At 38.1% G+C, this 27,536-nt stretch overlaps 1 protein-coding gene across 16 annotated transcripts in view; it reads left to right on the forward strand.

The window, feature by feature from the left end:
- ptprub (protein tyrosine phosphatase receptor type Ub) overlaps positions 1-24,004 on the forward strand; it is a 214,266-nt gene extending 190,262 nt beyond the window's left edge. For 8 of the 16 annotated variants that reach the window (XM_084089903.1, XM_084089914.1, XM_084089911.1 and 5 more), the window contains 10 exons: positions 685-782; positions 2,716-2,832; positions 5,055-5,209; positions 6,108-6,243; positions 7,284-7,433; positions 10,146-10,460; positions 13,118-13,243; positions 16,373-16,530; positions 20,045-20,180; positions 20,984-24,003. In XM_084089903.1, the coding sequence (XP_083946029.1) occupies positions 685-782; positions 2,716-2,832; positions 5,055-5,209; positions 6,108-6,243; positions 7,284-7,433; positions 10,146-10,460; positions 13,118-13,243; positions 16,373-16,530; positions 20,045-20,180; positions 20,984-21,046 (1,454 nt within the window). In that variant the 3' untranslated portion in view covers positions 21,047-24,003. Of the gene's footprint in view, positions 1-684; positions 783-2,715; positions 2,833-5,054; positions 5,210-6,107; positions 6,244-7,283; positions 7,434-10,145; positions 10,461-13,117; positions 13,244-16,372; positions 16,531-20,044; positions 20,181-20,983 lie in introns of all 16 variants that reach the window. The other 8 variants (XM_084089916.1, XM_084089908.1, XM_084089909.1 and 5 more) reach the window with 3 other exon arrangements.
- The last annotated feature ends 3,532 nt before the right edge of the window (positions 24,005-27,536 follow it).

The raw sequence follows: 27,536 nt of genomic DNA on the forward strand, positions 1-27,536 counted from the left end.
CATGTCGACAACACTAAAATGTTTGAGGGTGGGTTAAAGTACCAAGTAGACGTTGTTCACACAGGCAGCCAATGAAGACCATAGGCTGGTATTATGCAAATTTGTTACAAACCGACGTAGATGTTTTACAGAAGTGAGGCTGGAAAATTCTTTTCGGCAGTTCAGAATCAATTATTTCTTTAGGAGGCAATAATTTGAAAGGTAATATTCGAAAACCATAATAGAAGCACTTTAAAATCTTAACATGCAAAAAAACTTTCTGTAGCTCAGTTTAAAAACAATAGAAGTCAATGGAAAGTCCCCCACCGTGGCAGAAAAAAACCCTATTCCTTTCTCAGCTCTATTAAAACAAGGTCACCCTCTTCTCTCATCGTTTCAGATTCCCATAAATAAATCATTATACATGTTTGTGGTTTGTCTGTCTTTACCCCTTATTGAATTTCGAGGCAGACTCAATTGATGATAGAAATTAGCTTTTTCTATCAGAGAGCCACTTCCTGCTGGGGTTAAAAACGGTTCTATTCGCCAGAAATGCCTGCTATTGAATTACTCTCTGTGAGGCTCTGGATTACTGAACTGCCTTATAACATGCAATGACACTTGGTAAATTAAACCCGCTGTCTGGAGCATTGGCTGCCATTTTATTTAATGTGTGTGTGTGTGTGTATGTGTGTTTGTTTGCAGGGCCCAAGCAGGAGACAGTGTATGATTTTTGGAGGATGGTTTGGCAAGAGAACTGCTTTAGTATCGTCATGATCACCAAGCTAGTGGAGGTGGGCAGGGTATGTTCTAGATCCTTCCTCATCTGCACACTAACCCATGAACTAAAGACTCCCCGTTCACAACAACCCTACACATTTCATTCGACCATCACTTTGAAATGTTTGTGTATTTGTGAGTCTGTGACTTTTATGTGTGCTTGAACATATGTAAATTGATTTTAACATCACTTCCCATTCATCAGCCATCAGTGGACTATGTTTGGAAATATTATGTTTTATATTTGATTATTACTGTATGCACAAGAATTACCATTTAACACTGTACCATAGAAATATTGGGTTTTTTGGAGTACCTTGGAGTATCATGTAAATACCATGCTATATGAATATGATAATCATCTATGCATGGTTCAGTTACGATATTACCATATTGCTATAATATATACTATGGTATTGAATGATTACCATATTCATGTTCTGTAAAATTTACAGTGTCATGTAGAGAAGCACTTATGCATATATCGGTACTATATAGGTACACATATCAGCTGGTTTCTGAGTTTTTTTATGTATTTATTGAAATGGTTGATTTTGGATATTCCATTGTGCATGCTTATTTTCACTATTTTTACATTTAGAACATGCACTTCATCTAACACTCACTTAATGTAAACCTAATAATGGAAATCCATTTTCTTACAGTACTTTATAATACTGTGATGCCTGTTCACTTAGCATTTAAATTTATTGATTTAACTTTTCAGTGTTTATTTCAGTGTTTAGACAAAATGGTGTAGTATTTTAATATCTGAAAATAATTATACAGGTCCAAAAATCCAAGGTATGTCATGATACTTTTTGTTAGTGGAGGCAATATGGTATATATCTAAGTACAGTGATATTATCATATGATACCTTCACTGTACCATGGTATCACCACGGTACAGTGCCATTATCACATGCTTTTGTCAAATACATATGTCTGTATTGTTGTCAACTTAAAATAAGATTTGAATTATCTTTCGTTCAATCATAATTCCCACTCTCATGTAATGCGTTCTGCTCCCTTTCTTTGTGGCCCACACGTTCCAGCCTTTTTAAACACCTCTATTTCATCCTCCGACATAATTTCCTCTTTCGTTTTCCTCTCCACACCTGCATCGCCCCTTCAGTGCTTCGGAAACAGCGTCTGCTGCTGTCAACAGTCCTCTTAACAGCCCGACCCTGCCCTCTTATGAAATCGGGGCTCTATTATGAATAATACACTTTCCCACGTTATGATAAAAGCTGTGAACAGCAGGGATAAATAGAAGATGGCTTAGGTCTGACAGCAAATCTTAACAGTTTGTGTAACGATAATAAGCATAATAAGCATGCAGAAATAACCCAGTTTACATTACGCAAGGAGAGACGTTTTAACTGAGAGAAGTTTTTTTTTTTTTTTATCCTTTTGAAAATATTCAATATGCATATCTATATATGTATTTGCTCTGAAATGTCTTAAGGTAAATCAGATTGTTAATCATTTAATTATAATTGTTCATAATTTTAACAAACATCTATTTTTGCCAAGTGTATTCAAAGTGTTAAAGTATATGCAAGAAGTAAAACATTACAAATCTAATAATAAAAAAAAAAAGAATCAAGGTTTGTTTTCTATGTAGTATTTCATTAAATTAATTTAAATTTGATTATTTTCCTTCATATATTTGTATTAAAACATTTTAACATATGAAAAAAGGCCATGCAGATATTTTGAACATTTTTGGTCAATGGTAAACAGACAGTTTGAACTGATACATGAAAATGAATCAAATGTTCTGACTTTAATACCGTTATTGCTAGTGAAGTTTTATTCTGCTAAGCTGTTAAAACATCTGTCTTAAACACTTTCATACTCATACAAGGAAGAATAATGAAACTTATGTAATGAGTTTACATAAAAAACACTTCATAGTGTTTTCTAACCTGAGTTTGTTGGTTTGTCTTTCAGGTGAAATGCTGTAAGTATTGGCCAGATGAGTCAGAGATGTACGGTGACATAAAGATCACGCTGCTGAAGACGGAAACTCTGGCGGAGTATACAGTGCGAACTTTTGCCCTGGAGCGGGTACGAGACCGTTTCTTTTCCTCTAGAGACAGGACGGGAAATGATGGGGAAAAGAAGGGTTGCATCTCCCGCATGAGCGCCGCAGCTCAGTGTGTCAGAGCCTCTAAGCCACGGCTCCAACATGCTCTCATTTCTCAGAGAAGCTTGTGTGATTTGCTTTGCCATTTGATATGATGCGATCTGCTATGCACTGATTAATGTACAGTCAGCAGGCCATTTTCGCAAAATGAAAACAGACAGGGTGATCAGGTCTCGCAATGCACATCTCGTATCACGTTACTCCACATTACCCTGCTTATTACACTCTCAAATGCACACCAAATAAATAAATAAATACACATGAATTATTGATTTTAAAATAATTTTGATATATGAAAAGAAAGAGCCTTATGATATGAGAGACATGAAATTATCAGGAAACTTTTTCTTTTATCATCTGTACAGTTTAGCAACATTATACAAAAGTATTTGACCTAAAGGCCTGTTCACACCAAGGACGATAATTATCATTCTAAAAATCATTCTAAGTTTATAAGAATAGCAGAATCCATACCACAACTATAACGATAATGGCACAGAGGAATTCAAAACAACTTTTTACAGCTGGTGAACGATAAAAACATTGTCAATCAGAATCCATCCTGCTTTAAAGAGCTCGAGCATTTAAAGTGGCAGATGAGAAAACTGCAGTGCACTTATGATAAACAACATCGTCCATTGGTGTGGATGCTAATATAATTATCGTTATAGTTATCATCCTTGGGTGTAAGTGGGCCTTAAGAATGCCATTATTGACTAATCATAATCAAGTATTCCTGGCCGTTCTAATAGTATGTGTTGCTATGCTGATATACATTGGCTCTTTGCTAGGATTAGGGTAGAACGCAAATTGTGTGTGTGTACTCTTTTTGTGTGTGTGTGTGTTAGGGGAGAATTTGGAGTGACAGCCCTTTAAATGAAATGGAGAGAAGCGCCTGATACCCAGCAGAGACCCACGAGCTGTCTGTTCGAGGATTAGAGCTGCCTCATCTCAGAACGCTTTTATGGCAGGCACATTAACTAAAGCATCTCTTTCTCTCTCTCTCATTATCGCTCTCTCTCTCTGTGATACAATGGGCTAAATGTGGGTGCGTTTACTGAAATTAGCTGAATTTAACCTCTTCCACCTCACCTCCCTGTCTTCTCTTATCATCCTCTTTGCTGCCCTGTGGAGACGCAATTCCGTCACCAGCCTTAGATGTGAGTTTTGTGCTTGCCTCGGCCCTGTCAATCAAACACGGGCTGTGGGTGGAACAATGTGCTTCTGTGTGTTTGTCGAATGGTGGGGAAAGCTCCACATAACCATCAGACAGGCTTTTGGGTGGAGCTCTCCTTGCGTGTATCCATACAGATGAGCAACTGGGATGCAGTAATAGGAAGTGTCTTAGTGACCTGTCAAGTAGACATGCGAACCTCCCCCGAGTGGAACCACAGAGCTGTGTGTTTATTTTACTGTGGCTTTTGCTAATTCATCTGGGTTTCTCTTAGGTGTCTTTGAGCCATTTGTCACCTTTGTCGCCTTTCGCTGCTTCTCTCCTTTCGGGTAGCGGGTTTCTGCCTGATCTTCATCTCAACCAGACACCTCCATCTGTCACGATCGTCTGTATCTTCCTTCTCTAAGCCACACCACTCCATGTCTGTCTTGATGGTGTCTTTCCTGCGGTGCTTCGGTCTTCCCCTCTTTCTCTTTCCTCCTTTCGTCTCCACGGCTCTCCTTATGTCCGCCTCTTCGTTTCTCCGGCACACGTGTCCAAACCACTGTAGCCTTCTTTTCCTCATCAGATCTTGTATTGGCATTACTTTTGCTTGCTTCCTTATCTCTTCATTAGTTTGGTGTTCCGCTAGACTTATTCCAAGACAGTACCTCAGCATCCGCATCTCACAGGATCCTATCTTTGAGCCATGAGGTATACAAACTCTAGAAGTGAGTTCCCTCAGATTTTTGAGCCATAAAATTAAAAGGTGCCTGATCGTGATCTCCACTACTCGTAACATAAAGCTAGAAACCATACAAGCGTATGTTGGAGCCGTGGCCCGGTGGTTAGCGCACATGGCCTGACACATTGAGTCAAGATGCTCATATGGGCAATTCGGGTTCAGGCTGCTTGCAAATGGCAAAAACTGAAATGATATTGAATTACATATGATATTAGATACAAGTGTGGAGCATGTTTGTCTTTCAGAGGGGATACTCCGCCAAACACGAAGTGTGTCAGTTTCACTTTACATCATGGCCTGAACATGGAGTCCCATACCACGCCACGGGTCTTCTAGCCTTTATTCGCCGGGTCAAAACCTCCACGCCACTCGACGCAGGGCCTGTGGTGGTCCACTGCAGGTATAGAGCTCCTTATTTCATCACATTAACTGCTAATGTTTGACAACCAGAAAGTGTCTAAATATATCTTGATTTTGAACAATATGCACTGCCATTTAAAACATCACCAAGGCATTTATTTGATCAAAAATACAGTGAAAGCAATAATATTGTGAAATGGTATTACAATTTAAAACAACTGTTTTCTATTTTAATACATTTTCAAATGTAATTCATTCCTGTGATGGTAAAGGTGAATTTTCAGCATCATTACACCCGTCTAATCATTCTAATATGCTGATTTGGTGCTCAATAAATATTTTTTATTATTATCAATGTTGAAAATAGTTGTGCTGGATTTTTGTGGAAATTGCCTTTTTTCAGGATTCTTTGTTGAATAGGAAGTTCAAAAGAGCAGCATTTATTTGAAATAGAAAGCTTTTGTAGCATGATACATGTCTTTACTGACTTTTGATCAACATTTTGTGTATTTTCTGAAAAAAAAGTACTAATTTATTTAAGTAAAAATCTTACTGACCCCAAACTTTTTTCTTACTTTTTTTTTTTTTTTTTTTTGTGAGATGTTTTACTTGAAAAGTGTGCTTGTGCTGTCTTTCTTTCAAATACTCCAATGAACCTCAAAGAATGCCATGGTAATATCATGTTACAGGATAAAAAAAACATGATATTGACATGTCTAAACATCTGGTTTATTATTTTTTGGTACTTTTTTGTTAGTGTTTACTGTCAACTGTTGTTACCTTGGACTTTGACGTTGACATCCTGCCAGGTCGAACAGGACTGCCTCAACTTCACCAGCTTGATTTTTGGTTCATGTCCAGTCAAAGAAAATAACACTGTCCCACGTCATCATTTTTGACAAACATCTGACTATCCGTCTTTTGTTCTTCCTCTTCAGTGTGGGGGCGGGCAGGACCGGCTGCTATATCGTGCTGGACGTGATGCTGGACATGGCAGAGTGTGAAGGAGTGGTGGACATCTACAACTGTGTGAAGACCCTCTGCTCTCGTCGAATCAACATGATCCAGACAGAGGTGCAGATGCTCACATGTTTACCCATAACTCTCTGCACCCAGACATGGCAGGAGACTTAGCAAATGACATCTCTTGTATTTGCATAGTCATAAGCTCTGTGGGTGTTGCTATGAATATTCAGAATGTTTAGCTTTGGAATGTTATGAAAATTGTGTATGGATAGGTGGGAAATGCAAAAAAAAATAAAAAAACATCTCTCTTGCATCTGTCCTCTGTGCGGAGGCATGTGCATTTGCTTAGATGTTCCGAAATTTACATATCCAAACTTTATTATGTAAATCCCACAGTCATTTGACTGTTTAAAACATTAGTAATTATTTACCAGATGCTTTAATTAAATCCATCCGCAAGTGTTTGTTTATGTAGAGTGGTGTATACACTTGCAGTCCCACTTTGAAACATGCCACAAATTTAGTTTGCGTTCAAACATGGAGGTTAAACAAATTCTGCTACTGGCATCTATTTACCCTGTATTGTCCTTTATCCTCCATGCATTCTTCCTCCTCTAGTCCTCTCTTTTCTATTCTCCTTGTTCCTGTTCTGATCTTTTCTCACTTCATCTATCAAGGGCGTTTTCTCAGAGGAGACGAGGTTGGCAGTGAAGGCCTCCTGCAAAACTTCAGATGATAAAATAATCGACAGAACAAAACCGAAACAAAGCAAATAGTATCAAATATTAGATTAAATTGGTTGTAAAAATTTTTTTGAAAGTACACTGTCCAACAGCAACACCAGTGGATAATGCTTCAGAGGGAGGCTTCGCTTGAGCTCATTCGAAATAAAGGTGAAAAATCACAGGAAGCAGTGCCTCCATGTCACTGTGACTGGCTGATTATATGCACGTTAATCCATTGATGTCTTGCCAATCATGCACACAACAGCAAATCCACATGAATGCCTCAATCTGGATGGAGTAATTACAGAGGGAATGGCTCACCCACTCGGACATCATCACTTTCAGTCCAGTCTGAATCAAAATTTAGTCTACCACAGAAAGTATGTAGCTATGTCTTTGGTCTCTCTCTCTCTCTCTCTACAGGAGCAGTACATATTCATTCATGATGCCATCCTGGAGGCGTGCTTGTGTGGGGAGACGGCCATCCCTGTGAACGAGTTCGCCCTGGCTTACAAAGAGATGCTGCGGGTGGATTCTCAGAGCAACTCTTCACAGCTTCGAGAGGAGTTCCAGGTCTTTGTTTCTCTCCTTCTCTCATATTGTTTTCTAATTTTCCCCGACGTGATGATCGTGAGGTCTCATTGGTGCAAAATCCCACATGACTGTACATTTAAAACATTATATATCTTCTGATTGGCTGTGATTGTGTCACATTGCAAAGCAGTTTCACATTCAGTGACGACAGATAGAGATGCTCCGGAACCATCAATCAGAACCGACCGTTTTTTGTTTGTTTGTTTGTTTGTTTGTTTGTTTTATTTTGGCCAATCTCTGGCCAGCACTGATCAATCATTTCCAAAAATGTAATTTGTGTGGAAATATTATGGAGGAAAATACTGTACCAGACACAGGCACTGTTTGTGATGCTTGAGAATTTGGTTGAAAAATATAAATATTGAATTGGGGGGTGTGGGTGTACAGTATATGAATGAATTTTTTCCCCCCTCATACCTCCATATAATGCTTAAGTTATATTTCAAGCGACTAAGTATGATGCTTTTGGGGGCCTTTTTTTTGTAGATTAGTTTCAATAAATGACCTGAACAGGGCAGGAAGTTTGAGCTCTGAAAGTTACTATTATTAACATCATAAATTGAAAAAAGGGAAATGGCATCTTTCTAATTTCTCTATAAGTATATAACTTCCTATGAAGTTCTGTAAATGTAAATTTGCTCAGTGGAGCAAAGCAAGTTTGAAAGCAGCAGTCAAACAAGATGCTGAGCTACACAAAGTGTGAAATGCGCTGCCACATAGATTAATGATCAATACTGTTGAATAAATGTATTTGAGTGTGGCTAGACATTCAAAGGATATTTAAATAAACGTTTCAACTATAAAATAAAGGCCAGACTGTGGAACTCGTACACCTACACGCATACAGTAACACAATGATTTAGAGAAAACAGAGCAGTAATAAATTACAGAATGTTGGAAACACTTTCAAAACTTCTCAGAATTTTTCATTTGTAAATGCTGGCATCTAATGTGAAGGTTCTTCAGTAAGGAGGCTATTGATTACAGAGGTTTATTCAGTAATTGTTTTACTAGACTGCCAAACATAAATAATAAAGTTTGCAGTGCAAAAGCATGTAATAATAGTAGAAGAAATACCTTGCATTCCTCTTCCATTGGGAGCAGTATTAAGTTGTGTTTCACTTTGCAACAGATCCTCAGGTAGCGAAAGGCCGGTGAAGGTTATTTAATATACCATTCCAAATGTATTGCTGAGAATACTTTTATTGATTCAGAGGGAGGAAGGCTGAACTATCCTTGTTTTCCTGCACTTACCTCTACATTGCATTTTTCTGACTTTACGCTCCAGGTAAATTGTAATGCATTCATTGTAAGCGATTTCTTGCTGAGGCTTTCAAAAATCGATGTACAGAAATGCAGATTTGGATTACAGGGTGTAGTTTGCTGCAACTCTTAGGTGTTGATGGAGGATATTATAATGGGATTTGTACATCTATTTCACAACTATATATTTTCTCGTGAATTATGGCTATATGTTCCTTGGCTCTAGAAGAGAACAGCAAATCTCTTTACCCTTTGGTTTGCACAGGGAGAACAGTGCATGTGTGTGTTTGAATAGCACCATTTTTTCCTGACTTTAATGAGCTCATAGAAACTGTGTTTATTATGTACTATGAGGTTGGCCTGATTTTGCGATTTTGTTTGGTAATAGCAGTAACAGTGTGGAGAGTCATATGTAATGCGTTTTAAAGCTAGATCCAAAAGCTGTCGTTGGAATTGAAGGCGCATCTGCAGTCACCAGATGCACTATACTATTAGTGCATAATGGAAATCTTCATAATCACCAATGTGCCAGCAGGAATCACTCTAGTTTTCTCTCAACTTTCCCTCAACTTTCTTTCTTTCTTTCTTTCTTTCTTTCTTTCTTTCTTTCTTTCTTTCTTTCTTTCTTTCTTTCTTTCTTTCTTTCTTTCTTTCTTTCTTTCTTTCTTCCTTCTGCTTTTTTGTTTTCATGTTTTTTAAAGAATGTGCCCACTTTGTGTGAAAAGAAGAATAATTGTGAAAAAAAAAAAAAAAATTGGCATTCTATATGTAAAAAATGCTACTTTATCAAAAGAAATGCAGCTCAATTTCTCCCAGTTGTGACTGTATTTCTCACAATGTAACTATTTCTTGTAATTGTGACTTTATATCTCTCATTGTGACTTGTGATCACATTATTTATTTATTTATTTATTTACTTACTAAAAAGCTTGCTTCCATAGTTTTTTGTGCTTTCTTTAAAATGTTCTGTTTTTCTTTTCTCCTATTTTATCATGAAGAATCAACTTTTGTATTTCCAGAACTCTAAATGTCTCCCCCAGTCCAAAAAGAGCATTTGGAACAGTTATTTTAGTATTTTGTCATTTTTATAAAAAGATTTACTATTTCTATTAAATTCATTTTTTGTCTTTTTAGTAAAACTTCAACTTATTTTATTTCAATTCATTGCCAAGACCAACATTTCTAGTTTTCGTTAAGTTTTTTGAAGTTCAAGTTTTTCATCTAATATTTGTTTTATTTTATGTAGCTTTATTTCAACTTTTAATAGTTTTAGTTAACAATAACAACACTGATTTAAAATGTCTCAATCTAAACTTCTGTAACTTTTTGATGTCATATGGATGCATCATCACGATAATAAACCCATTGACCACAAACACTGCGAAGCTTGATTCGTCGTCAACATCATTTCATTTCTTTTTCCCTCAGACGCTAAACTCTGTGACACCTCATCTGGACGTTGAGGAGTGCAGCATCGCTTTGTTACCACGAAACCGCGAGAAGAACCGCAGCATGGACGTTCTCCCTCCTGACAGGGCCCTCGCCTTTCTGGTGACCACCGAGGGCGAGAGTAACAACTACATTAACGCAGCCCTGATGGATAGTTTCCACCGGCCTGCTGCTTTAATTGTCACCCCCCACCCGCTGCCCGGCACGACCTCTGACTTCTGGAGGCTGGTGTTTGACTACGGCTGCACCTCTGTAGTCATGCTGAATCAGCTGAACCAATCTAACTCTGCCTGGGTAAGCCAAAGCATCCACACAGCCACCAGAACTTCCACTACAGCTCCCAAGAGGACTTTGGGTTTTTTTTTTCTTCAAAATACATCTTTATCGGTTGCCTTTTTGCATTCGCATCATCGCATGTCCTTTGAAGTCGTTTAAGCTGTTTTGTCCCCAGCTTCTCTTAATCTCCCTGTGAAGTGTTATATATTCATAAGCCTATAGTCAAGTCTCATTTACATACAGCTTTCCTTTGAGTTTGCGGAGTGGCGTTCCGGTGCTCTTCTTGATCACGACTCTCTGAAAAACCTGACGTGCGCTAACATGCCGGCAGTTACTCAGTGTCACTCTCGCAGTCGATCTGTTCGTTTTTCTCTCTGTGGTGGATTAACGTCTCTCCCTCTTCTTCATTCGCATGATTGCTCTCTGCAGTCCATAAGTGTTAATATTCATCACCTCACTTGCCTCGCTGTCATTAATGTTCTTCCTCTTTCTTGTCTGTTCTCACTGTCTCTGCCCATTTAAGTTCAACTCAGTTCAATTTAGTAAGGCTACAGAGTTTCATATGTATAGATGCTGATTTCTAAGGCTGCAATATATTCCAAATACAGTGGAGTCAAAATATTGATGAGATTTGAATAATAAAAATGGAATGATTTCATGTATCAAATTGTTAAGCCCAAAGTATACTTCGGTTTTTACCATAGACTGTAAAAATATATGGACGTAGTGTCCATGACGTCACCCGTAGGCTTTTGAAGAGCATTTTTGAAGCCCAAACTGGGCGGTGCCTGTCAACGCCATCTTGAAGCGCGTCACTCCCGGATAACCGAAAATGGGCAAAGAGGCGGGATTAGCTGAGGTGATGTGATGGCTAACAGACAGCAGACAAACGGCTGGTAGTGACATTGGAAGTCCACCTGTCACTCATGTGGCTACGCCCTTAATTATGAAGAACTTTAAGGCTTAATAAAATTTAAACGGATGAGTCGGAAACGGAAAAAATTCACCCCCCTCACAGTTGTCATGAAGGGCAAAATTAGCTATAGACCAAAACCACTTTTTGTACCAGGCTGTAAACATATTTTTTTCTGCTGTAAAGTTGTTCATATTAACATGGGGGGGTATATGGGATTGACTCTCTTTTGGTGACTGTCTCTAGTGGCCAGTCGATGAATTGCAGTTTAAGTCATTTCTGTGTTGGATTCAAGTGAGAGACCGGAAGGTTGCCACTTGGTTTTTATGCATACGCAAGGTTCCGCGTACATCCGTGTGATGCAAATTTCGTCACCAGAATAGTATGTGCAGGTCTCACATGCTCATTGAATTTGTTCTGCACTCAGTTGTTCTGCAAGGCGGCCCGTTCCACTGACCCGGCCCGTTGTTTCACAATAGAAAATGAAACTAAGGAGACAGAACAAGAACAAAATACCAGAGACTGCAGCAAGAACAAGCGCCTGCATTGACAAGCGCTTGTGTGAGGGGATTATGAGATAGCCGCAACTGTAGTTTGAAGAGCACGAAGACATTTTTATGGGTCATAACTTCTGGAGAAAAATTGTGCAGACACTGGACAAAGATTAAACTTTCTAGTGTGCATGTGTCGACTTCCTGTGTTCGTGCACTTTATCAAATGGAGTATAATTTGAAAGGCTACGCGTTCGACTGTACACATACGTACAGTCATAATCCCATGGGCGTCGGAACCATTGTATGTGGGTGGGACAAGACCCACCCACTTTTTAAAGTGGGGAGGACCCATTCACATTTTTTTTGCTTCCGACTCCCATGCATAAGCCTATAGTCAAGTCTCATTTACATACATCTTCCTTTTGAGTTTGCGGAGTGGCGTTCCAGTGCTCTTCTTGATCACGGCTCTCTGAAACCCCTGACGTGCGCTAACATGCAGATGTTCTGACGATTTGTGCGACCCGCTCAGATTGTGCTACCTCCCATTAAAACAGTACCTATCAGATTATGCTACCAGCATCATATTCTCCTTCCCTAAACCTACCCTTAAACAATGCAAATATAGTGTTGGTAGCACAATCTGATAGGTTGCATTATTCATCAGAACACCTGTTACTCAGCGTATGTGTAAAAAAACAAAGTATACTTTGAGCTTTAGATCCAAATCAGTTCAAATTTTTGTTTTATTTTGGGGGTTGGCCTCTGACTGTCTTGCATGATCCTTCTGCAAGACAGTCAGATCCTTATACTGATCCTTCCTTTTCACTACTTGATTCCTTCAGAATCCCACTTTTGCATAGACCTCTTAACCTTCAGAACCCTTTTCTTCCTCAACCGCATTCCTTCTAAAAAACACTTTTCATCCTAAAACACAATTTCTGTCTGGAACCTCTCTATCCACAACGCTTTTTCTTCTAAAACGACATTCCATCTAGAACTTCAGAACCACTTTTCCTGCTCCCTCTAGTACCAGTTTCTGCCTAGAATCCCTTTCCCTGAAGAACCCATTTTCTTTTCTTTCTTATTATCCTCTCCTTTTTATTTTAAGAATCCATAAAGCGTGAATGGTTTTCAAACACCTTTGTGAAAGAAACTTGACTTTGAAAAATCCATCCAGAAATAATCAAGAACTTGTAATGTCAAATTATGGCTTCTAAACACTTATTCATCCATTCTCTCTCTTCCTCCTCCTGTCTTTCTCTCTCCAGCCTTGTGTGCAGTACTGGCCTGAACCAGGTCTTCAGCAGTATGGTCCTATGCAAGTGGAGTTTCTGTCCATGTCTGCAGATGAGGACATCATCACCCGCCTTTTCCGGGTGAAAAATGTGACGAGAGTGAGTTCCATCAATTATCATTCACTCTCTTCCATAAAAATGTCTCTCATTTTTCCCCTGTACATCATAAGCTTAGCAGACCCTTAATATACCCTTAAGTTATTAGAAAGGTAATCACTTAATCATCATTTTACTCACTTCAGAAAATTGCTTTAATTGAGTAATTATGCAAAATTACAGTATACAGAAGCATTTACAAATTTACTGACTTGATTCTTTTGGGCCTCTAAAGGTACACATAAGGTAAAAAGTCATCCAGCTGTGCAAATGAGCCTCTTAAATTTCTTTCTAAAAATACATCAATTCCAAGTAATTTCCTGGGAGAATTCTTTGCATTACCACCACAGGGCTTTAATGATATTCTGCAATAATACATTTTTCATACCTTAGAACCGATTGATCATTATGTCGTGCCATTTAACTGTCATCTTAATTCCTTATGTTTAAAAAGTGCGGAAATTGAGGTTTTTATGTAATCTCTGAAAAGCTTTAAAAGCATTTTGAGGCCTTTTATATTACTCTGTTGGCCATTATGCCATGTTACATTCATATCACGCTTTAATAGACTACGAGATAAAGTGGTATAATAAATAGTGTTTGTCAGTCCAATATATTTTGTCAGGCAAAGCTACAAGAGCAATTAAAGAACAGAGGAAAAGCTATTTCAAAATATCCATTTTCATACCATCAGCACATGACACTTCATATGGCGCCACTTTCGCAGGCAAGGACAGATGGTGAAATAAGTTTCCATAAGCCTGCAGATATGAAATATACATTAATGAGCATGCCACAGAAGGTCATTTTTACCACTTTCAATTTGCCCCAGCTTGTCATTATTGTAAGGACTAATTTTGTTCTGTTTTTCTCTCCGAATGTTTGATGGCAGTGCTCTTTGGCTAATAGACATCTGCAGTTTCCTCATTGCTCAATGTACTTTTGACAGATGTGACAGTGTTTTAATGCTTTGGCATGCTGCGTGTCTGTATTAGAAACTAAGGCGATTGAGTGGGGGAAAGGCATTTTCAGCACTACAGAGAGAATTATGGGGGTGTGTGGATAAGATGCTTGTGATTGTGGGTGCATGTGTTCAAATTTGACATCTCTATTACTCAGATTGTGTGGTAGAGAATGTTAGTGTATACTGCTTCTGCTTTAAACGGTGTGCCCTGTCTGTGGTGTTGCCAAACTTGTTTCTATGAAGTGGCAGCCATGGGTTGTGATTATCCAGGAAATCTTACATAATAATGATCAAATTAAATCTTGCATGTTCATTTCATTTTCCATATTATGTGTCATTATGCGCTTGGCTAATTTTAAAGGATTAGTTCACCTCAAAATGAAAATTTCCTGATAATTTACTCACCCCAATGCCATCCAAGATGTTCATGTCTTTCTTTCTTTGGTGGAAAAGAAATTGCGTTTTTTTGAGGAAAACATTTCAGGATTTTTCTCCAAACAATGGACTTCAACGGTAAGTCCAAATCAATGCAGTTTCAAAGGGCTTTGAAGTGCTTCAAAGGGCTCTGCACGATCCCAGCTGAGGAATAGGGTCTTATCTAGCGAAACGATCGGTCATTTTCTAAATAAAATAAAAATGTATATACTTTTTAACCACAATTGTTCGTCTTGTGCTGGTCTGTGCGTGCCAGGCATTACTTAATCACGTTGGAAATGTCACGCTGGATGTAGCGGTCTCCTCCATCTGCCTAAGGTCTTCATCTGTGTACTCCGGTTCAAAAAGGTAGGGTAGGGCAAAAAACTCCATCTCATTTTCTCCTCCAACTTCAAAATCGAATTTTACCTTTTTTGTTAAAGGGCTTTTGTATTAGTCTTCGCACGTTCGCTTTGTAAACAATGAGGCGGTACTTCCGCCTACGTCCAGCGTGACCTTTCCAACGTGATTACGTAATGCCTGGCGGGTCGCAGACCAGCACAAGACAAACAATTGTGGTTAAAAAGTATATACATTTTTATTTTACCGATCGTTTCGCTAGATAAGACCCTATTCCTCAGAAGCCCTTTTCTTCAAAGCCCTTTGAAACTGCATTGATTTGGACTTCAACAATTTGGTTACCATTGAAGTCCATTGTGTGGAGAAAAATCCTGAAATGTTTTCCTCAAAAAAACTTAATTTCTTTTCCACCGAAGAAAGAAAGACATGAACATCTTGGATGGCATTGGGGTGACTAAATTATCAGGAAATGTTCATTTTGAGGTGAACTAATCCTTTAATGATTGATTAAACAATGAATAAAAACAAAATGGTTTGTAGACTGATGTACATCAGGGTAAAAGATATTGGAATATAGAGGTAGAGGAACATTTTCTAAACCTGTTAAAGAATGTTAAATTGTCTGCTTTGGGAACCAAAAAGTAATGTTTCTAGAACATTCTGGGAAACTAAAATAGTTAAAATTGCCGGTTTGTTATTTAATTTTATTTATTTATTTATATTGTTCATTAAAAAAGACCCCTTAGGTCTTAAATGTTAATGCAATTCCTATTTTTCTAATCAAATTGACGCTCGTTGAGTTACAGTACATGCAACAACCGATTCCATAATGCATCTAAAAGTCACCATATTCTAATTGAACACAAATGAGATTCAATGAGGGCGGTTATTATCAATTATTATCACTTGAATAGGCTTTAAAAGTTCTTTAATTCGGACATAGCTTAATACATCTTAATTTATCCTTTAATTTCTTCTGGCATATATGCATTTTCTATTAATTGTTTACAAATTGGAAGAAGATTTGGACAGAAAAATCATTATCTCAGACTTGTTAAAGATATGCGTGTCGCTCAGCTATGGTCAGTGTGTTCATTTTCTCCCAGCAAGCCTTAGGGCAGTTTTGGGGTGTGCCTCAGGGCTCTATATTAATTCCACCTGTGTTTTAAGCCAAAGCAGGCATGTATCAGGGCCAGCCTTATAGTGTTTCTTCCCCACCCGAGTGAAACTCTTTCCCAGCAGACTCATTCATCACAACCTAAACACTGCTGACTTGGCACTGCTGGAGAACAGTCCTACGCTACTGTACACATCCATAAACAAGCCCAAATGCACAGCTGGCGATGCATTACTGATTGTGACCTTTCCTTTTCCCCCATCTCATCCATGCAAAGCTGCAGGAGGGTCAGCTGGTCGTCTGCCAGTTCCAGTTCCTGCGCTGGTCTGCGTATCGTGACGTGCCTGACTCCAAAAAGGCCTTCCTCAACCTGCTGGCTAGCGTACAGAAGTGGCAGAGGGAGTGTGGGGAAGGTCGTACGGTGGTCCACTGCCTGTGAGTAGTATACCGGCATGTTCCACACAATCCCAACTCAACTAAACAATGTTTTTATTCATTTACAGCATCTTATAATATAACGCCTGCTGAATTTCCGTTTGAACAATGGCTCTTAAGTGTTTTCAATACATTTGTTGTAGTACTTTTTTACTTGTAGTAAAAAAAATAATTTGACCAAACATCTACTTTTTATTTCTTCTGGTGGACAACAGGAGTCAACTTCCATCGTCTCTGTTTTGGTTTGGATGTCTATACATTCAGTTAATACCAATGAATACTATTCATAGTGTTAATGCAGACAGATTAAGTAAGCTTCGATTTTGTTAATTAAAATTGCATGCAATTAAATTAGGTTGCGACAGTGTGATCCAGAGCTAATTTTAATTAGCTAAACTGAACGAACAATTGCACTTTTTGTGAGTGTATTCTAACATTACTTTGTGAGTGTATTGGTTTGACTGTTGTCTGGTATTCTGTCCATTGATTTCTGCAGAACAGTAATATACAAATGCAACTGTGTATATTGTGATGTCATATGCGTAATGTACTGCTAATCAGATACAGACAAATGATATAATGAAAAATAAACAAAAAACATCATATCAGCTTAATGATGTGATCCTGCTGTGTTCAGCTACATCTTTTACTTCCGCCATGTGTCTTCTGCAGCGTGTCATTGATTGATGTTTCCTCAAACCACTGATGCAAACAGATTTTTTTTTTTTTACTGCTTGTACAGTGAGATGTGTCTAGTCTAGCAAGTGCACTGGCACTCTCCATCAGTAATACAGGTAGTGGAAGATTCATGATCCAGTGTTTCTCAAAAGACTTGCCCAATTGAGATTTTATTATCTTTGAAGTTATTCTTTATAATTGAAGTATTGCTTTTCAATTCATGAGTATGAATGTAAAGTGAATTGGCTACCCTGTACAGGAAGCTGAATTCGACTTGGAATTGTAATTACAGGAAGCGTAATTCCCCCAATTCTAAAGGTTCAAAGGTCTGGGGTCAGTAAGAATTAAAAAATAATAATGATAATACTTTAGCAAGGATGTATTAAATTGATCAAAACTGACAGTAAAGACATTAATAATGTTACGAAAGAATTCTGTTTCATATAAATGCTGTTCTTTTGAACCTTCTATTCAGCAAAGTATCTTGAAAAAACTTTTTTTGCTTCCACAAAAATATTAAACATTAACTTTTTTCAACATTGATAAAAATATTAATTTGTTTAAGGGTTAGTTCACCCAAAAATGAAAATTCTGTCATCATTTACTCACCCTCATGTCGTTCCAAACCCAAGGCCGGGACGCACCAAACCGACGGTCGGCCATCGGGCAACGTCAGGCTGTTTTGAGTTTTTTTTTCATCGAAAGTGATGAAAGCGAGCAAAGAGATCAAGACAGCACTGACAGAAGGCTGTTCTAATTTTGTCATCTTACCTGAGCATTCGATTGTACAAATATTTTCATAATAATGTGAGCCGACTTGAATGAAGTAAGTGATTGACATTGACGTTGTTTATGGTTTGTATATCAGCAGTCCTAGTTTCGGTTTCCCTTTTTGAATGCAGAAAATAGACTATTCATATCTGCTGATACAGACAGATATTTACTTACACGCAGGCACAGAACGCATGTGCTAATTGACAGTCGCCTTTAGTCCCTTTGGTGTGTTCAAGCGCAGCTTTCGGCCGAGACTCAGTCGACGAGAGGCAACAACACAGTCAGCTTTCATCGCGGCTAGTTCTTTGACGTCGGCTTGGTGTGTTCCTGGCTTAAGATTTTCATTCATCAAACAGATCAGAAAGAATTATCCATATGAACAGCGGTTTAGTCCAAATTTTCTGAAGAGACGCGATCACTTTAACTTTAACTAACACTTTAACTTAACTTATTTCATCACAGAAATAAAACACATTTTAAAATTTACCAAAATAGAAAAGTTATTTTAAATTGCAATAATATTTCACAAAATTAGTTTTTATTGCATTTTTGATCAAATAAATGCAGCCTTGGTGAGCATAAGAGACTTAAGAGCAAAAAATCTTACAGACCCCCAAATTTTGAATGGTAGTGTATATATAATGTAAGTGTATATATAATGGTAGTGTGTGTGTATATATATATATATATATATATATATATATATATATATATATATATATATATATATATATATATATATATATATATATATAGTGTATGTATAATTAGATTTTATAAAAGGCAGTATCATAAAATTAATTAACTAATTAATTAAATTTAGTTTAATTTGAATGATGCCATATAATATTCAGCTAAAATAGTTCAAAGAAATTATGAGCCAAAACAAATATAAGAGATCAAAAAGGGAAAGATAAAAGCATCGTGATAACGCTGAAGAGCAGAAAATAAATGAACGAATCAAAGAGCACTCATACTTTGATGAAAATTAAGAGATAAAGGACTAAATATTAGAAAACATTTTGTGATAAAAAAAAAATATATATGTATGCATGTATGTATGTATGTGTGTGTATATATATATATATATATATATATATATATATATATATATATATATATATATATATATATATATATAGACCTGATCTGAACATTTCACACAAGCTGTATTTGAACTCAGATTGCCCATGCACAGATAAATGGTCCAGGGCATTTCATAAGAGCACGTGGACTGTCCTTCAGGTCACGTTCTGGCCTTGCATATTGTTGAAGTGTCGTCTTCTCGCAGCGGCCCGAGTGATGGCCGTTGTGCCCTTGAACAGCACACTTAATCCTTTTCTTTGCAGTGTTATCTGTGTCTCCTGTGACAACTATCTCTGTTTGCCAGTGAGTCAGATAAGAGATAATTATATGCAAAATACCGAATTCCTGTATACCTCCGCAACAAATCATGAACAATACCCTGATGTAAACAAATTAAACACACAAAATGGTTCTGAAATAACATGTTTTCTAATCAAGGACTTCACTCACAGCCAGCCTCGATGATCTTAGCCTAGGTGTTAACATTGTCGTTATCCTTTTAACCACACACTCCACTTCCACCACATCTTTGTCTCCGGGTCTCACTCTTGCCCACCGAGCCGTCTCATCTGGAACCCCAGGCACGAATTCCCTTCCCATCGCCGCCCAGAAGCACATCACTCAAAACTGTCACATAGTGTTCTCACCACAGGCAGAGAGAAGAGATTATGGAGATGAAATCAATTATGCTTTAATACAGAACAGTGCAGGCCTTTCTCCGCGCTAAATCCAGAACTGCCAAAGCACTGACTGCGATTGATTATCTCAGCGTTGCCTCATCTTTCAGCCGCTGTACACAGCAGAAGATCTTCAGAAAGCTCTTTGTATGCCTCTCATGCAGGCTGGTTTCATATTAACTGGATGTGTGAAATTTCTGTTGTAGACTGAATATCAGTACGCAGCACAAGCCAGATCTTTTTCTTCAATGTCTGTCTCTTCTTTGCTCATGACAAGACGGGGTTTTTTGTATTCCTAGGAACGGCGGTGGTCGCAGTGGAATGTACTGTTCCAGCAACATCCTGATGGAGATGATCCAATACCAGAACATGGTGGACGTCTTCTATGCTGTCAAGACTCTTCGTAACGCTAAGCCCAACATGGTGGAGACACTGGTAGGTACAAAAGTTAAGAAAGTCTTTGCCTTTCAAATAAATACCCAAATACCAAAAATCATTAGTTGATCAGGGCCTTTCTAGAAAGTTCATATAGGCCCAAAACTTTTTACTGGTGATCCCCCTTTTCCCTGATCCCAATTGAGTAGGCTTTACTATAAGAGCAGGGGTTTTCAAATATGATGAGGAACACCCTAACTAAAATGACAAGGCAGCTTAATTTTCATGTATACAAACTTATTATGTGTAAAGAAATATTAAATGTGATATTTAAGTCAACAAAATTTCCTAAATTAAATTGGTTTGCTTTTGTATTGTCATAGTACTAAAGCATTTTTTAAATATTTTTTTAAAAAACATGCAGATACAATAAAATAATATTATACATGATTTCTGAAAGCAGAATGAAATATAAAATAATAATAATAATAATAATCACTGCTGAATGTATTTTATTAATACCTTAAGTGCAAATGTAATCTGACAATTTATACCATTCTTCCACACTACCATTTAAAAGTTTGAGTTTTTTTTTATTATTATTATTTTCTTTATATATATAATACAGTTTTTTCAGCATGAATGCACTAATGAGAGTTAGTTGGTATGTAGTTGCAAAGTTACTTATAGTCAACAGAATGTTTAAAAGGGCCCATCAAAATAAAGTATTACCTTTTGATCAAATAAATGCAGCCTTGGTGAGCATGCAGAAACAAGAACTGTTGTGTATACAAAAATATAGAAGTGAATTATTTCACTAATTCTGTCATTTCTCTGTGTGTGTGTGTGTGTGTGTGGTGCAGGAGCAGTATCGTTTCTGTTATGAGCTGGTTCTGGAGTATTTGGACTGCTTGGAGGTCAGATAGCGGGTTTCCCCCCCCCAACCCCCCATGCTGACCTCACTGCATGGAGCAGGAACACCGGCAGGCTCACTCTACACCCCCTCATCCCCCTCTGCTTCCCGTCTTTCTGACGTCTTACCCAGATCAAAAGGCAGAAGGAAGAAAACGGGACCAAAAAAAAAAAAAGAGGAGTTCTCTGCCGGTTTTCTTTTTTTATCCCAAACATCTAAATATGTTACATCCCTTTCTGTCATGGCTGTTTTTTCGGTTTAGGATTTTTTCAGCACATTTTCCTCAAAGCTGTGAGCGATTCCAGAGCCTGGCTTGGTGCGGTGTGGTTGGTTTACCTCTGCTCGCAGAGATAGTGGGCTGTTTCTAAAAACAGCGGCTTTATTTTACACCTGCCTGTTTCTCTGGCTGGCTGGACTGAAGAGCAGAAATAAACATCACTTGGAGAAGATCTCTTCATGTGCAGTGCAGTGGAGATGAGAGTCGGGCGTCTGTACTGGGGCTCTTAAAAAGGCCCCTAAAATAGCGGCAAAAGGACAAAACACACATGCATGCACAAACGCTGACATCCACACACACACAGATTCAACCAGCAGACAGCTTTCCATCAACTGCCTATCAAGACGTCGATGCCTCTTCGACGCAAAGGACTCGCTTTTCACCACCGTTTTCCGCGTCTCTGAGGCTTGGTTCTTGTATCATCGGAGGCGGAGTTTATTACTATATATGGTGCCATACGTCTCAAGAGGAGATTGACAGGAGGGTCAGGCGGCCATGTTGCCCAGCTGTGGCTTTCCTATCTTGTTATAGCTGTTGTCTTTTTTCCTCTCACTTGTATATATACTTACCGTCTGCTGGAAATCCCTGACGTCTTAAGGTGTAAGTCTCAAGTGCTAACAGTGGCCCTGTGTGCTTAAAGCAAAGGAAGTACATTAACAAGGGGCAGACGTGATGGCATTCTAAAGCTTGCGGTGGATTACACCCTGACCTTTATCCTCTCACTCAATGGTTTTGAGAGAGTGCAGTTAATAGTCTTTTTACAACTGTGCTGCGAAACAGGGAACGGAGGCGAAACTGTGTCAGAAGCGAGGAGAAAGGGACCAAAAAGAACACCGGCAATCTTCTTCTATTCACTTGTAACTATTTATCGGACTGACTCGTGTTCTTTGAGTGGATTTTGTTTAACAATTGTGCAGCTTTGAGTGTACAGCTGAATCCTGGGCTCGAGATTCTTCAAAGCATCCCTTTAAGTTACACATTCACAGTCCATCCTGTTTTATTTGCCGTTTTCCTATAATAGCTGGACACATGATGGTTGATCGTTTGACCACCGAGTGTGCATTCCATGAATACAGTACTGTAGTGTCTCATGAAGGTTTTTCAACCATCAGTGGTACAAGTTAGCTCACTTCAGAAATTTTAAATCTTTTATTCCACTCTTATTGAACAATAAGTTATTTTATGATAGCCTACATATTTTTTTATTATTTTAAGCAACGATTACACATTTTTATTTCATTTTGACATTTCATTGTTATTGCTACATTGTAAAATCATACAAATCTGGCTTTTAAACTTGATTTGATATGTTTGGTAACAGGGTTACATAAAATTGCTCATGTAAAATTGTACCTATGTGACTTTATGAAGATGAAGATCAACATTTTCTAAAGCCGAAGAACCTTCTTTCACTGTCTATTGGTTGAAAAGGTTTGTTTTTTAAGAGCTTCGTGCTGTATTTTGCACCTTATTCGTGGAAGGTGCCAGACAGTTTAGTGCAGGCAATTAGAACTGACAGCCAAGAGTTCAGTGATTAAACTACCACATTTCAATGGTGATAAATACAGTTTGCTATTTTTAACTGCAAGCACTAAGTATAAATGCTGAGAGTATCCACATCAGTATTACACTTACATCTCTCAAATTGTTATGACCCCAACTGTGAATTGCAGTTTCAGCAAGATGCCAAGTTAGCAAGCCACAGGCGTTTTCCCAATAATTACATGGCTCTGCATAAAGCATCTCAGATGCCAGGCTGCCCTGGTCCACACTGAGTGACACAAGATTCCTGATTATATTAACAAGCTAGGTAAAGGGACACCCAAAAATGAGAAGTCTGCCATTATTTACTAATCCTCAAGCCAAAATGATTTACTAGTTCCAAACCTATATTTCTTTATTTCGTACATGAAACAACATTTCGATGAATTAAAAATTGCATGGGTATGGGATGACATGATGATAGAATTTTCATTTTGGGGTAAACTGTTCCTCTAAGGGAGCCAGAGAAAATATTGATTGATTGAAGCGGCTACAAAGACAATGTTGTGACTTTCTTAACCGAACCCCCCCTGTGGACTTTCATGGAAAGTGCCTGGTGGAAAGTGTGTACATATAGATGTATATTTGTGTTCTGTGAATAGTATGTGAATAAAGTTTGTTTGGCCAGATTTAACAATTTAAAAGTAACAGAAAGAGTTGAATGTACTGTTCTGTATAAGACTATTTCCTGAATATGTCGCCAAAAGATATGACACATGCTCAGTCAGCTGAGGATGATCTCTAAAAGCCATTCCAAAGTCGCCCCTTCAGAAGGCCCATTCAGTCACTTTAAACCCCTCCAATGATTTTTATTTTTACCATGCGCATTCCAAAGACATTAGCCAACTTCTACTGGTAGTCACCTATGCTAACACCGCATAACTATCCCTAGTGTCTCACTATGAGAGAGGAAGGACTTTAGCCACTCTTGACAAATGTTGAGCCAGGTCCTTGTTTTTTGTGCGTTTAGTTTGTTTATTTGTTTCCTTCCAAGTGTTCCTGTATGATAATGAATGAATTGAAAAAGAACTGTGTTTTTGACCATGTGTTTGTGGGACAGGAAGAGGACATGGAGGCATATATCTCATGGGGAACTGAGGGTTGGGGTGGGGCGGTGGTGTTCAAACAACAATAAAATGTTCTAAGACTGTAAATGTCTTATTGGAGCGTTCATTTATTCAACCTCTTGTGTGTTTGTGTAGCTTTAAAGGCAACACTAAATACATTTGTTTACATTAGTAAATGCATTGGGTGCTAATGTTTTATTAGCATTTTTTCTGTATGTACATTTTTAACATTTCAAGATGTATACATTAGTTAATGTATTTTGAATGAAAATGAATTAATGATTTATAAACTAATCTAGATCAATCAATGAAATAAATGTTCATTATTAGTAGTTTATACCTAATGCATTAACTATTGTTAACCAATTAAAATATTTTATTTAGGTTTTTTCAAACATTTTAAATTGAGTACATATTGTGTAAAAAAAGGTCTTATTTGATTTAAACATGTCTGAACATTTGATGTCATTAAATTGCATTATAGAATACTCGATTCTGATTGGTCAATCACAGCATTCACCAGTCAGATATAAATACTCACTGTTGACCATGGAAACAATACAAATGAGGCTCATAAGTCCTTAACCCAATTTGCTTGTAATTACATTATTCTCTATAGGGCACAGCTGATTAGTACCCACTATATTGGTAGCCAATATATATATATATATATATATATATATATACATATATATATATATACATACAATGTCCTTACTTAAACAAACACAACCGGTACGGTCTTGTTTTATTTATCTATTGTAGTGAAAATGACCCCAGAGGATTTTAGCATTAATATTACTAATATTGTTGCAGTATGTGTCTTGTTGTTTGTCTGATTGTTGATTGTGATTTTTTTTTTTTTTTTTTATTATTGGTAAGATTCAGATAATATACAGGTAAGATTATAAAGTAAATTAAACTCAAAAAGTCACCCTGTCTGGGTTTATTTTGAGACAATGACCGGCCACGGCCCGGCTGTATATTATCCCTTGCTTATTGTAAACATGGTGTTTATAAAAAGTCATGACATTTGCAACAATGCACACAGTACAGTTGTTGAAAACCCATTACCAGGCAGTCCATAATTAATTAATAATCTTGCAGTCTGGGAGAGAAGTGAGAGCTGCGATTGTTCATGGGCTCATCCTAAATGGAACTTGAACATAAAGACTGTGACCTGACTGACATTTCATATCCTTGTGCTTTGTCAGCCAGATCTGCTCTTCTGGGATAGACTCGCAGCCTCTGCTGATTCATTAGATTCGCTCACCCCTTTTAGACCACCGTCTGTCTGCCTTTTCATCCTTTCCTCCTGTCGGTTTCTCAGTCTGGTGGTTCTTATCACTGTCTTTCTATCTCTGCAATGTCTATTTTTGAACTCAATCTCTCCCGCGCCCATCCCTACCTCTCTCACTTCCTCCTTTTTTGTATTCTCCCCATTTCCTGGATGTGAGGTGGCTGCAGACCGCAGGCTTTCTCCTATGACATACAGTAGCTCGTAGGGGAGATGTGAATTATTCAACAGGCCTGCAAAGTGATCCAGTGTTAGAGCTTAAAGACATGCCAGATTAATTAGAGGACAAGACCTCCTCTGTCACAGCACATATACTGAACTGCAGTGTTGTTGAGGAGTCACTAGCTAAAAGTAGCAATGCTACTAACTACATTTTTCAATGGCATGACAGTAGCTCAGTTGTTTAACCTTTGTAGCTTTTAAAGTAACAAGCTACTTTTTCCAAAAGAATGATTAAATGTTCCATTGCGATATTTAATGTCACTTTGTATTGCACACGCAGCTTTATAACTGAGTGGAGCTGAGGGAGTCTAATTCAAAAATGCTTTCCTAAAACGTCCTGTCTAACCCGTATATATGCAACATTGGAAAATTTCGGAAATAATTGGTTTGTTTGAGTGGTTCATGTAAATTAATTAGTTAAAAAGGAAACCAATTAGCTGAATTTAGCTTTTTTTCTTGGTGAAATAATGGAAACACTGCTGTCCATGACTGTTTGGAATCAGTTATGGGGCTTATTGCTTTTACAAAACGTTTAGTCCATAAAAATATAGCTTTTAATCTTTTAACGCAGTGATACTACTGCAATGAGGTCACAGGTGTATGTTTGTAGAGTAATTTACAACGGCTTTGAATGCGGCTCAACCAATCAGAATCACCGGGACTATCTGTCGGTAGCTATCAGTCGCATCAAACTGGCAGGTCACATTCTGCGGCGATCGGAACAACGCCTAGCAAAAATTGCAGGTGAGGAAGGCTGAAAAAGACCTGGCAAAGCACGTTCAAGGAGGACTTGGAGCGAATCGCTGTTAAATGGGATCGCAGCCAGTGGAATACGCTTGCTGCCCAATGTGCCCTGTAGCACAGTAAGACCATAGACTGTAAAAAATAGAGTAAGACCTATAACGAAGATGATGATCAGTGTAAAAACAACAGCTTTAAACTGAGTAGAAACCTTATAGAGTGCTGCAGTGGTGACGTGTCTTCGCTGTATTCTCGCTTTTTGCTCACAGGTTTCTCTATAGAGCTCCCCCTACAACAGGGATAGGCAACTCCGGTCCTGGAGGGCCACTGTCCTGCAGAGTTTAGCTTCAACCCTAATTAAACACACCTGAACAAGGCAATCAGTGTTTTCAGGATTACTAGATAGATACAGACAGGTGAGTGTTTATCAGGGCTGAAGCTAAACTCTGCAGGACAGTGGCCCTCCAGGACCGGAGTTGCCTATCCCTGCCCTACAACTTCGGAATAGATATTTGACAACACTGTCGAAAAACTCGTTGGTGACTCTCAGATACCAGAGGCTAGTAGATCAACGACATCAAAGCAGATGGGACATTCTTTAAAATGTCTTCTTCATTCGGGTTCGAATAGCGTGAGGGAGCGCAATAATGACAGAATTTTTGCAGATTTTTTTGCCGTAAAGCAATTCGTTACATCGCGAGACCTGATATCACACGATACTTCCTGACGCGGCCCGCCGGCCCAAAGTTGCAAGGGTGGTTTTTCGGCTCACAGGCGCTTGGGGGGTGCGAGACGACCACCATTCAATCCGAAAAAAGTCATAACTATTCCAATGACTCCGAAGCTGTTCGGGTAAGGTAAAAAAGTTACTTAGTTCACCTTTAAGTTGGCATCACCCATTGTTCTTTTGACAAAAACCCAGTAAGATTTTTTTTTCATTGGCTTTTGGATTAACGTTATTGCAGTTGGTCTGTGACCAACAAAAGTTTGATTCTTACACATTTTATTCATCATAATATTCTTCACAAATGAACAACTTATAAATTTGGAAGCCTAAATAGAATCGGCATAAGTAAAATGCTGAGATATAAACTAACTACATCACAGTTGCATGACTTCATAACCACCATTAAGCTTCCAACAACTCTTTTGATCTTTATTTAAAACATTCTCCCTGAATGTTTGAGTTAGAATAGTGCATGAGCGTGATTATATACACACTGAGGCTGTAAAAGCGGACTAGTGATTAGATGCGTTTACCTGTTTGGCATCATGATGTTTATAGTCCATTTTCCCACTTAGCAACAGCCTTTTTCAAGCTTTTTCAAGTATTTTTTTTTTTTTTAAATTACAGATT

Source organism: Abramis brama, assembly GCF_963993115.1.
Source record: "Abramis brama genome assembly, chromosome: 17".
In the NCBI taxonomy this organism is placed as follows: Eukaryota; Metazoa; Chordata; class Actinopteri; order Cypriniformes; family Leuciscidae; genus Abramis; species Abramis brama.